Source organism: Hypanus sabinus, chromosome 13 (genome assembly GCF_030144855.1).
Source record: "Hypanus sabinus isolate sHypSab1 chromosome 13, sHypSab1.hap1, whole genome shotgun sequence".
Lineage (NCBI taxonomy): Eukaryota > Metazoa > Chordata > Chondrichthyes > Myliobatiformes > Dasyatidae > Hypanus > Hypanus sabinus.
The window spans coordinates 23263307-23276129 of record NC_082718.1 but is presented as its reverse complement, the minus strand read 5'-3'; the positions used below and the strand labels follow the sequence as shown (position 1 = coordinate 23276129).

At 42.2% G+C, this 12823-nt stretch overlaps 1 protein-coding gene across 2 annotated transcripts in view; it reads right to left on the bottom strand.

Moving 5' to 3' along the window:
• itih2 (inter-alpha-trypsin inhibitor heavy chain 2) overlaps positions 1–12823 on the bottom strand; it is a 109689-nt gene that overhangs the window by 2983 nt on the left and 93883 nt on the right. For both annotated transcript variants that reach the window (XM_059987331.1, XM_059987332.1), the window contains 4 exons: positions 8417–8530; positions 5734–5932; positions 3430–3602; positions 2480–2591 (listed from right to left, as the gene is read on the bottom strand). In XM_059987331.1, the coding sequence (XP_059843314.1) occupies positions 2480–2591; positions 3430–3602; positions 5734–5932; positions 8417–8530 (598 nt within the window). The remainder of the gene's footprint in view (positions 1–2479; positions 2592–3429; positions 3603–5733; positions 5933–8416; positions 8531–12823) is intronic.

The window sequence follows — 12823 nt, the reverse complement described above, 5'->3', positions numbered from 1 at the left end:
GTAACACATCTTTATTTCAATTATAATTACCCATTCTGCTGATGAGGATGACCAAGGCCAAAGGTTTTCTGTCTTAAATGGTACTTTTCTGTTCATTTGATCCCATGTTTATTATTTCCAACTTTAAATGACTCAATTTTAAAACAAACACTGCTCTGGGAGGTGACACGTTTCCTTATTCAAAAAGACAATGGTTGAATTTGTGTTCTGACATTTCACATGATTTTCATGGTGTTACAATCTTGAGGGGATAAAGAGCTAAGGATTGTGATTCTCTGATGGGCTGTTAAGATTAGCTTTATTTATTGCATGTACATTGAAAATGAAATGTGTCACTTGCGGCAAATTAAATCAGCAAGGTTGTGTTGGGCAGCCTGAAAAATGTCATTTTTCATAAGTCAATGAAGCATGTCTACAACTCACGAACCGTAACTGTACATCTTTGGAATGTGGGAGGAAACCGGAGTGATCATGCCGATAACATGCAAACTTCTTACAGACAGTAGCGGGAATTAAACCCCAATCAGTAGTCACTGTTGCTGTAAAGCAATGAGCTACTGTGTATACTGTGGTTAACCTGGGAAAATGGAGTTTAATGTGCAGAAAGTGTGAGTTCATGCACTTCCATAAAGAAGTACAGTACATGACCAGGCCCTTCAGCCCACAATGTGTGTGCCAACTATGATGCAAAGATAAACCAAACCTATCTGCCTACACGTGATTCATACTCTGCCAATAGAACTCCCCACTGGGACCAATTGTTAACATTTTAGGAATGATGCTTTCATTCACTTTGCCATCTGAATGCTCACATTGATCATGGTCCTTTATCTATGTGGTGTGTTGGTCAGTGATATGATGGTTTTGAAGAAAGATGAAAGAATAATAGTGTAAGTGAGAAATACGTGATAACAAAAAAGTATTTTCAATTAAAATGTGGATGATACAATTGTAATTGCTATTGTTTCCTGATTTTGTCAAATACAGGAAAGCAATTTCCAAAACTAAACCTACAATACAAAGCAAAAAATATCACACCTAAAAATGAACTTAAAAAATTTGAAGTCGGAACTTTACTGGTTGCTGATATTGTTTATAGATTTGTATTTTGTTCAGTAATCCTGTAATAATGGTCAAAATATCAATATAAAATAATAAAATAGAGACATAGAAAACCAGCAGTGCAACACAGGCCCTTCACCCCACAAAGTTGTGCCAAACATGTCCCTACCTTAGAAATTACCTAGGGTTACCCATAGCCCTCTATTTTTCTAAGCTCCATGTACCTATCCAGGAGTCTCTTAAAAGACCCTCCACCACCATCGCCGGCAACCCATTCCACACACTGTGTAAAAAAAACTTAACCCTGACATCTCCTCTGTATCTACTTACAAGCACTTTAAAACTGTGCCCTCTTGTGCTAGCCATTTCAGCCCTGGGAAAAAGCCTCTGACTATCCACACGATCAATGCCTCTCATCATCTTGTACACCTCTATCAGGTCACCTCTCATCCTTCGTCACTCCAAGGAGAAAAGGTTAAGTTCACTCCACCTATTCTCATAAGACGTTCTTCCCAATCCAGGCAGCATCGTTGAAAAACTCCTCTGCACCCTTTATTGTTTCCACATCCTTCCTGTAGTGAGGTGACCAGAACTAAGCACATTACTCCAATTGGGGTCTAACCAGGGTCCTTCCGTGCTGCAATGTTACTTCTCAGCTCCTGAACTCAATCCCACAATTGATAATGACCAATGCACCCTATGCCTTTATAACCACAGAATGAATCTGCGCAGCAGCTTTGAGTGTCCTATGGACTCAGACCACAAGATCCCTCTGATCCTCCACACTGTCAAGAGTCTTACCATTAATACTACACATTGCCATCATATTTGACCTACCAAAATGAACCACTTCACACGTATCTGGGTTGAATTCCATCTACTACTTCTTAGCACAGTTTTGCATCTTATCAGTGTCCTGCTGTAACCTCTGACAGCCCTCCACGCTATCCACAACACCCCCAACCTTTGTGTCATCTGCAAATTTACTAACCCATCCCTCCACTTCCTCATCCAGGTCATTTATAAAAATCACGAAGAAAATCTAAAACTCTAAATGCTTTCCCTCTCCCTCTCTAAGTGTTCCCACTATTTTCTAATTTGTCCTATATATGTGTGAAGTAGAGATTTAGCATTCTCTCATTCCTTAGCCATGGTAACACACAAAAAAGGCTGGAAGAACTCAGCAGGTCATGCAGGATCTACGGAAAGTAATAACCAGTTGATGTTTCAAGCCTTAGCCATGGCTCAGTGATTAACCCCAAGCTATTAATTCCAAACTCTCAGGTTACAAGTATCCTTGAGAACACACCAGAGTACAATCTGCAATGTGAAAAGATCAAAGAAGGAAATAAAAGATATGGTGTGTTTCTGTAATTGGTAATAATTGCTCAGTAATGACATTGCTTTATTTACGTACCTGGTTACGGCAATTCTGTGACCTTTCACTTCCATGGTAGCTTGTGGCTTATTTGAGTCAGAGCTGGTGTACACATTGTACACATTTACTTCTGGTTCATGGGTAAATTGACCTGCAATGAAGAGAATTCCCTTTGTCATCGAACCTTCTTAACCTGAAGACTAATTAGCATCTTGTCCATTTTATAGGCTTTAACTTTTTTTATTTATTGAGATACAGCATGGAATTGGCTCTTCGAATGCCGCCATCCAGCAATCTCTTAATTTATTCTGAGCCTAATCACTAGAGAATTTACAATAACCAATTAACCTACCAACCGGAACATCTTTGAACTGTGAGAGGAAACCCACATGAACATGGGGAAGCATGTACAAACTCCTTACAAGCAGCAGCAAGAAGTGAACCTGGGTCGCTGGTACTGCATAAAGCATTGTGCTACACTACGCTACTGTGCCTCCCAGGTACTACACTAGTAATCACTCTTTACTGAATCTGCATTCTTTGGAATTTAGAGAAAAGAGAGGTGAACATTGAGACATACTGTATGAGATTCTAAGGGGCAAGTCTGTAAATGTCAAGGCATTTATTCCTAAGAGACAGAGTCACAAGTGAGGGCACATAAAAATTATAAGATAAGGGGCTGAAGTTCCTTCTCACATCGGATGATGAATATCTGAAATTTTCCCAGAGGGAGCCATAAGAAGTACTTAAATTGAAGGTCGATAAATTCAAGGAAGATTGGTGATTGACTGTGGTAACTGGGCACAGAAGAGGAATTGAGTCCAGGGTGTGTAGATCAGCCATTGAACTGTGAGGCGGGCTTGAGGAAGTGAGTGGTGTACTCCCACTCCTGGTTCCTTGTATTCTAGAAATTGGCTGCCTCAAATACCGCATCACTGCCATGATTACTGATAGAGTTACATAAAAAAGAATTTTTGAGAAGTAATTACCAATCAATCCATGGACACTGTTGGAGAACGTGTTTGTGGGAGGAGTGTAAAATCCAAGGAAGTCCACGTTGGTTGGATGATTTTTCCAGACACGGTGAAGTAAAATCAAGAAAACCATATCTCTGTCCATGGTGATTGTGACGTTAGTATTTCTTTTCACCCTGATAACGAAACTAAAACAGGAAAACAAGACAAGCAAACTGAATATGTTTCACTAGCTTCTCTGAATTAGTCTGAATAGTTTTTCAGAACTTTCATGCTTTGCTTGATGTAAGAATAAATCCCTATCTGGTTAATTGTCAAGGAGACTGATGGAGCAATACCTCACTAAGGCACTAGGTTAGGATTACAGACAGGATTTTAATTTTCAACCAAACATCCGAAAGCTATCCCTAAAATACAATGAGCCATAGGACATTGAACAATATTGTGTTATTTCTAGTGCATGGAATTTTTCATGCTAGTCAACTCCAAGTACACAGTTGAATTATGAATAGAAACCTCTTAAAAATAAAGGTAATTATACTCTCATGGCCAGTTTAGTAGGTACACCTGCTCATAAATGCAAATATCACCCAATTGTGACAGCAACTCAATGCAAGCAAACATATCTAAGAGGTTCAGTTGTTGATCAGACCAAATATCAAAATCAGGAAGAAATATTTCCTAAGTGATGTTGACCGTGGAATGATTGTTGGTATTAGGCAGGGTGGTTTGAATATCTCAGGAACTGAGGATCTGGGATTTTCACTCACAACAGTCTCTAGAGTTTACAGAGAATGGTGCAGAAAACAAAAAAAAAAATCCAGTGAGTGGCAGTTCTGTGGGTGAAAACACCTTTGTCAATGAGAGAGGTCAGTGGAGAATGACCAGACTGGTTCAAGCTGACAGGAAGGTGACAGTAACTCAAATAAGTGGTGTGCAGAAGAGCATCTCTGAATGAACATGTCAAGTATTGAGGTGGATGGGCTACAGCAGAAGAAAACCATGAATGTACACCCAGCGGCTATTTTATTAGGTACAATAGGTACGTAATATGATTATTATTCACTTACGAAGTATTTTTTCTCTATGAAAATTGAATTTATGAGTCTGTTCTTATAGTAGAATCCAGAATCCCAGAATAATTTTTAATACTTGTTAACCTTCATTCATTTTTCAGCTGGGACTGTCTCTGACAATTCTGGCATTTGTTACCCTTCTCTGCTCATGAGAAGGTGGTGCTGAGCAGTTGCTGCCCTTCTTACGAAGGTGCCCTCACGGGGCACAAGACACTTCCAGGTCAATGATATACAATATTTCAAGCTCAGAATGAGTGTACAACTTGGATGGGATCCTACACTGCTGTTGTTCACCTCTGCCTGCTAGTCTCGTCCTTTATATTTTTTCGTCTCGCGCTGCGCAAGTGCAATGTGGGAGGAAATGAGCACCCAGGGGAAACGCAGATGGCCACTGGCAGAATGTACAAATTCCTTGCAGACATTGGCAGGAATTGAAGCAAGTTGCTGGTGCTGCAATAGCATTACACTAACCACGATGTTACCATGCAGTCCAATCTACTGTCCTTCAGTTCTCTCTCTCCATCCACATTTTGTTCTTGGCATTGAATTGGGCGTTACTGTTGGAACAGTATAATGGAGTAATTACGATGCATTTCATCATTTGTAAGAAGCTTCAGGGATCAGCCCATTTTTTCTTCTGCTGATGATGTTCTCTGGAACAACTTCACCAAAATCTCTATCACTGTCTCTGTCTTTACCAGAATTTTATCGCTGTCTGATATGGAAGCATCACTGAGCTGATTTGGGAAACGCTGCAGAGGATTATAAATTCAGCCAGCTCCATCATGGGCACTAACACCCCCACCGTCAATAATACCCTCTAAAGGAGTTGCCTCTAAAAGGTTGCATTCATCATCAAGGACCCCCACACCCCAGAAATGACTTCTTCTCATTTCTACCATCAGGGAGCAGGTACAGGAGTCTGAATGCACACATTCAAAGCTTTAGGAACAGCTTCCTCCCCTCCACCATCAGATTTCTGAACGGTCCTTGAACACTACCCCACTACTTTTGCTTTTTTTTGCACTATTTATTTAGCTTTAAAAAAAATATCCCTTATTAGAATTTATCCTATATTTCACGTATTGCACCGAACTACTACCACAGAACAACCCATTTCAGGACATATGTCAGTGATAATGACGCTGATTCATTTCTTCCTTTTACAAAACCATTATCTCAAGTCTTCAATGTGGACATGGCACAAATCCATTCAATCAATTTCTCTCCCCAGCCAACTTACTTAGCATGGGTCAACATAGCATTCTCTGACCACTGAAGCAGAGTTTTCTGAGCCCCATCCTTCACGAGAATCTTCTCTGTGCTGATCTCAAAGCTTAGGTTCAGTTTGGTGAAATGGAGCCCGATTATTCCAAAATAGGTGTTCAACTTCTCATTTTTGGCTTTCTTTCCACTGATGACTTTACCATTGATTGCAATGCCTGTGGGGAAAAAATAATGTGAGTGTGTTAAAAGGAACAAAATCAGTACAAGTGTTTTTGTGTAATTATCTTGATTGGAGCCTGTGATGGTGGATCTATAATCTATTTAACAGGATGGATGGATTCCCCTTAAAAGGGGAAGAGCTACTTTCTTGTTGTAATGTCATTGCTCAAACACTAGATGGTGATATTGAACCACATATAATCATTTAGTTCTGTTGCCCCCATTCCAATATTGCTTTGCCTTATTTCTTTTTTTTCCACATTTTAAGCACTCCTGTCCTAAATTATTTATATTTTTGTAGATTTTCCATTAAATTACCATACATTTATTGAGGAGTAAATGATGCAGGAATTTCTGGAGGTTGTGCATTCACCGTTAAACATTTGCAACTGCAATTTGGGGTTGTCCCCCATTGCTCGCCTAACAGATATTTAGAAAGGTCTTAGCTCTGTGTGTGAGTTTATCATAGTTTGATAGATACACACCAACTTACACTGGCTTATAGGCTGAAATGCACACAAAACCTTACAGTGACTCACAAGCAGAAAATTACACATGAACTCACACCATCTCACAGGCAAAAACCCACCACACTATCTTACACTATCTCACAGGCAGAAGTCTACAAACTATCTTACACCATCTCACAGGTGGAAATCTGCACACAAACTCACACTGTCTCACAGCCAGAAACCCACACACAAACTTACACCATCCTGCAAGAAAAAACCCAAACACAAACCTGTGCCATACAATGGCCTGTTGACATTTTGGGTCGAGGCATTTAATCTGAACGCAGATAATTCAGAAATCCTGATGATTTACCATCTGGCTCATCAGTTTTTCATTCACACTTTCCTTTTCAACTCACCAAAGGCCCATTTGCTGGATTTCCTTCATACACTGGGGCCTTGCTCTCCACATTCCTTTGAAACTCAGCTGGTTCATTGGAAAGTTTGTAATGCCACTGTGTAACATCTTAGAAAACGTGAATTAGAAGTGTGATGGGGTACCAACAGGAATAACATCCAGCAGTCTGGTAAACTGACCAGTTCAGCACAAAGGAAGTCCTGAAAATACCAGTTATCAGAGTATCACTACTGATTCTTGCTGAAGGGTCTCATCCTGAAACTCCGACTGCTCATTTCCCTCCATAGATGATGCCTGACCAGCTGAGGCCCACCTGACGAAGGGTCTCGGCCCGAAACGTCGACAGCGCTTCTCCCTATGGATGCTGCCTGGCCTGCTGCATTCCACCAGCATTTTGTGTGTGTTGTTTGAATTTCCAGCATCTGCGGATTTCCTCGTGTGAGGCCCTCCAGTGGTTTGTGTGTGTTAATCCCTATTTCACGTAGCTTATCTAATCCTTCAGCCTGTTGTCAGTTCCACTTATCACCTTTGAGCTTCTGGTTCATCTCCCACTCTCCTCTCCCACAGTTACCTGTCACAGTCCATCCAGCTCCTTCCTCACCTATATCCACCTATTGCCTGCTCGGTCTCGCTTAGCTCTTACCCGCCACTGTTTAATATTGGCTTATCCCCCCTCTATCTTTCAGTGTTGAAGGGTCTCGCCTGAAACATCAACTGTCCATTTCCCTCCATAGATACTGCTTGATCTTCCGAATTCCCCCAGGCTTTTGCACTTGACCCAGATTCCAGCAGTCATTGAGGGCAGAAACAGGCCTTCATCTCATCTAAACTATTCCAAAATATTGTGCAGTGTAATTGCCTCACACTTGGAGCACAGCCACCACCCCCCCTCCCCCCCGCCGCTCCTATCCGTGTACTTAACCAAATTTCTCTTAATGATGCAATTGAACCCACACCTGCCACTTCCACTGGCAGTTCGTTCTATACTCTGAGTGATGAAGTTCCCCCTCAGTTTCCCTAAAATATTCCACCTTTCACCTTTAACCAATGACCTCTAGCTCTTGTCACACTGAACCTCAGAAGAAAAGGACTGCTTGCATTTACACTGTCTATACCCCTTATAATCTTGTGTACCTCTAACAGATCTCCCTTCGCTCTCCTATACTCCAGGAAATGAAGCCCTAACCTATTCAAACTCTCCCTATAACTCAGGTCCTCAAGTCCCCCACAACTTTGTAAATTTTCTCTGTATTCTTTCAAGCTCATTGATATCTTTCCTGTAAGTAGATAACCAGAACTGCACACAATACTCCAAATTAAACCTCACCAAAGTCTTATACAATTCTCGTGTGTCTTCATTTAAGTTAGTATCCTATCTATTCTGCTACTGATCCTGTAACTCCCTAAGCATCAATTTTGCTAACTTGCTTGTGAGAATGGGACTAGCAAGATGACACTGCATTTCCTTCATCAATGTTGTTGCCTTATCAAAGAGCTCAATCAGAATAATCAAACGTAATTTATACAAGGGACAGATAATTATCAAGTGCACATAATTACTTTGACATAATAAGTGCTTTGGAAGAGAAGTCGAGTGGTTTCTCTGTTACCTTTGATTGGATCTGACACCAGGCTCAGGATTCTTCCAGGCTGTGGATCGATATTGAAGCAAACAACTTCTTTACTTTTCGGCAGATGAATGATGAAGTGAGGATCATTATCAACTAAACGAGAAAAATATGGTCATGATTATTGAACAGATTTCCCCCTAAGATACAGTTAAACATCCCAATCCTTGGGTAAATCTGCTACAGTGCTGAAAGCAGCCCCCCATCCGCGGACTCTGCCTACGCAGACATTCTCTCTTCTCCCCTCTCGCTTTGAAAAGAAGATTAAAAAAACCTGAAGGCACTTACCACCAGGCTAAGGACAGATTCTATCGGACTGTTATAAGCCCTTTCAATGGTCCTCTAATATGAAAAGATGGCTATTGACCTTAAATTCTAGCCCTTTATGACCCTGCATCTTATTGTCTACCTGCACTGCACTTTCTCGGTAACTGGGGCATTTTATTTTGCATTGTAGTTTTACCTTGTTCTACCTCAATGCAGAGATGGTGGAGTACTTGACTGGATGTCCTGCTCACTTAAGAGAGGTGAATTGTCTTCCGTATCCTCTCCTTTTCCAGCTGTAGTGATCACTGTAGGACCACTGGCTTGCCATGCAGAAAGTCACAGGCATATGGCCTCTCCTACAGTACCATATCCATAGCAACGCCTTCACCTGGCATCTCTATTTTTACTAAGTTTGCTATGTCATGAAATGACTGAGTGCCCAGCAGTATGACTGCGTGGGCAGGCTGGGCTATTCAGCCTTGGATGGCATCCAGCCTCGGGGAAGGACAGCTCTGATTCCAAACCCGGGTAGATGGGGCCCGTTAGCTTCGCCGGGCAGTCTGTCTAGGAGAAGGGAATTTCTGACACTCAACCTACAGCCTTGCGGTTGCCTCAGTCGTCGCAGCTCGCTGTACCATTGTGGAACGTCCCCCGGCCTAAAGAGTGGAGTTGGTCCGCGCGCACAGCTGGGAAGGAAAGCCCTACAGTGATGGAGTTTTCCCTCCTGATCTTCGCAAGTGAAGTACCAGTCATCATCACCTCATGGCACTGTGCAATCATCAAACAGTTATCTAGTATGATAAGGTGGAGTCTTGACCTCACAACCTACCCTTCAGCTTTTTGCCTCTCTCCACTGCACTTCCTCTGTACACTGCATTCTTTATTTATTTTATCGAGAGACACCACGCAGAACAGGCCATTCTGCTCAACGAACAGTGCCGCCCAGTAACCCACCAATCACAGGACAGTTTGCAATGACCAATTAACCTACCAACTGGACTGTGGGGGAGAACTGGAGCACCTGGAGGAAACCCATGCGCTCAGAGGGAGAACATATAAATTTGCTTACAGAAAATGCTGGAAATGAACTCTGAATTCTGAAGCCCTGAGATGTAATAGCGTCGCATCAATAACGACACCACCACAGTGCCAACAATGGTGTAACTGCATTGTTCTACCTCAACGCACTGAGTAATCAGCTGATCCGTATGAACAGTATGCAAGACAAGCTTTTCATTGTATCTTGGTACACGTGATAAGGATAAAGCAGTACCAATATCAGCATACATTCTTTGAATCTGTAACATATTATTCACATTCTGTCATCTATCATATTAGCCAACCATTAACCATTGCACAGTGCATTATTTTCCCTTGTACTACCTCATGATCTGCATGCATAAAGATAAACATACGAAGCTTTATTTGAAACATACAGCGAGATGTGTCATTTTGCATCAAAGACCAACACCATCTGAGGACGTGCTGGGAGCAGCCTTTGAGTCGCACCATGTTCCCAGTGGCAACATTGTATGCCCACAACTTGCCAACCCTAACCTCTACGTCTTTGGAATGTGGGAGGAAACTGCAGCACCCAGAGGAGACCCAAGGGGAGAAGACCCTTACAGACACTGGCAGGAACTGAACCCAATCTCATAGCTGGTGCTGTAAAGCATTACAATAACCAATGGCATGCCATCATGGACAATAGCAATATCTATATCAGGCTGCTGTTTATTGATTACAGCTCAGCGTTCAACATCTCCATACTCTTAGTACTGATCAATAAGCTCCAAAATATGGGCTCCTTACCTCCCTCTGAAAGTACTTCCTCATTGGGAGACCACGGTCAATGCAAATTGGAAATATCATCTCCTCTTTGCTGACAATCAGCATTCATCTCCCTCAAAGATGCATGCTTAGCCCACTGCTCTACACCCTCTACATCCACGACTGTGTGGCTCGGCACAGTTCAAACGGCAGCTATAAATTTGCCGATGACACACCTCTTGTCGGCAGAGTTTCAGATAGTGATGAGGAGGCATGGAGGAGTGAAGTAGATCAGCTAGTTGAGAGGGGTCACAACAACAACATTGCACTCAACATCAGTAAGTCCAAAAACTTGATTGTGGACTTAGGGAAGCAGGAATCAAGGGAGCACACACCAGCCCTCTTCAAGCGATCAACAATGGAAAGGAGAGGAATCAGAAAAAGCTGTAGAATGTTGTAAAATCAGCCGGCTGCATCTTGGGCAATAGTCTACCTGGCATTGAGGGCACCTTCAAATGGTGATGCCTCAAAAAGGTGGCATCCACCATTAAGTACCTCCATCACCCAGGACATGCCCTCTTCTCATTCCTACCATCAAGGAAGAGGTACAGGAGGCTGAAGAAACACTTTCAATATTTTAGGGACAGCTTCTTCCCCTCCACCAGCAGATTTCTGAATGGACACTAAACCCTTGTCCACTACCTCATTATTTTTGCTCTCTTATTGCACCACTTAATTTAATTTTATATATGTTCCTTATTGTAATTAATGGTTTTACATTATTATTTATTAAAATGCACTGCTGCCTCAAAATAACAAATTTCATGATATTTGGAATGGGTGTTTCTCGGAATGGCAGGTGGTGACTAGTGGGGTGCCACAGGGCTCGGTTTTGGGACCACAGCTGTTTACAATTTACGTCAACAATTTAGATGAAGACATTGAGAATAACATCAGCAAATTTGCTGATGATACTAAGCTGGGTGGCAGTGTGATGTGATGAGGATGTTAGGAGAATTCAGGGTGACTTGGATAGGCTGGGTGAGTGGGCAGATACTTGGCAGATGGCGTTTAATGTGAATAAGTGTGAGGTTATCCACTTTGGGAGTAAGAACAGGAAGGCAGATTATTATCTGAACGGTGTAGAGTTAGGTAAGGGAGAAATACAAAGAGATCTAGGAATCCTTGTTCATCAGTCACTGAAGGTGAATGAGCAAGTGCAACAGGCAGTGAAGAGGGCAAATGGAATGTTGGCCTTTGTTACAAGGGGAATTGAGTACAAGAGCAAGGATGTCCTTTTGCATTTGTACAGGGCCCTGGTGAGACCACACCTGGAATATTGTCAATCAACACAGTGATATTTGTTTCTGCGCTTCGCGCTCCCTGAAGTACATTTCGAAGTAAATATAATAAAAATTTAAATTATAAGTCATAATTAGAAAATAAAAAAGGGAAAGTAAAGTAGTGCAAGTCAGGTCCAGATATTTGGCAGGTACGGCCCAGATCCGGGTCAGGATCCGTTCAGCAGTCTTATCACAGTTGGAAAGAAGCTGTTCCCAAATCTGGCCGTACGAATTTTCAGGCTCCTGAACCTTCTCCCGGGGGGAAGAGGGACAAAAAGTGTGTTGGCTGGGTGGGTCATGTCCTTGATTATCCCTGGGTCTGGGTTATATCTCCCAGATGTATGGATGGGCCAGGGTCATAAGATATCAGAGGAATTGAGACAGATTGACATTAGGAAAGAAACTGTGATGAGTAGACTGGTAGGACTGAAGGCTAATAAATCCCCGGGTCCAGATGGTCTGCATCCGAGGGTTCTAAAAGAGGTGGCTCAGGAAATTGCGGATGCATTGGTAATCATTTTCCAATGTTCCTTAGATTCAGGATCAGTTCCTGAAGATTGGAGAGTGGCTAATGTTATCCCACTTTTCAAGAACGGAGGGAAGGAGAAAACGGAGAACTATCACCCTGTTAGCCTAACGTCAGTCGTGGGGAAGATGCTTGAGTCCATTATTAAGGACAAAATAGTGGCACATCTTGATGGCAGAAATAGGATTAGGCCGAGTCAGCATGGATTTACCAAGGGCAAATCATGCTTGACTAATCTGTTGAGTTTTTTGAGGGTGTAACAAGGATGTTAGATGAGGGTAAGCCAGTGGATGTTGTGTACCTAGATTTTCAGAAGGCATTCGATAAGGTGCCACATAGGAGATTGGTGAGTAAAATCAGAGCTCATGGCATTGGGGGCAGGGTTTCAACATGGATAGAAAACTGGTTGGCAGATAGAAAGCACAGGGTAGCAGTAAATGTGTGTTTCTCGGACTGGCTGGAGGTGACTAGTGGGGTACCACA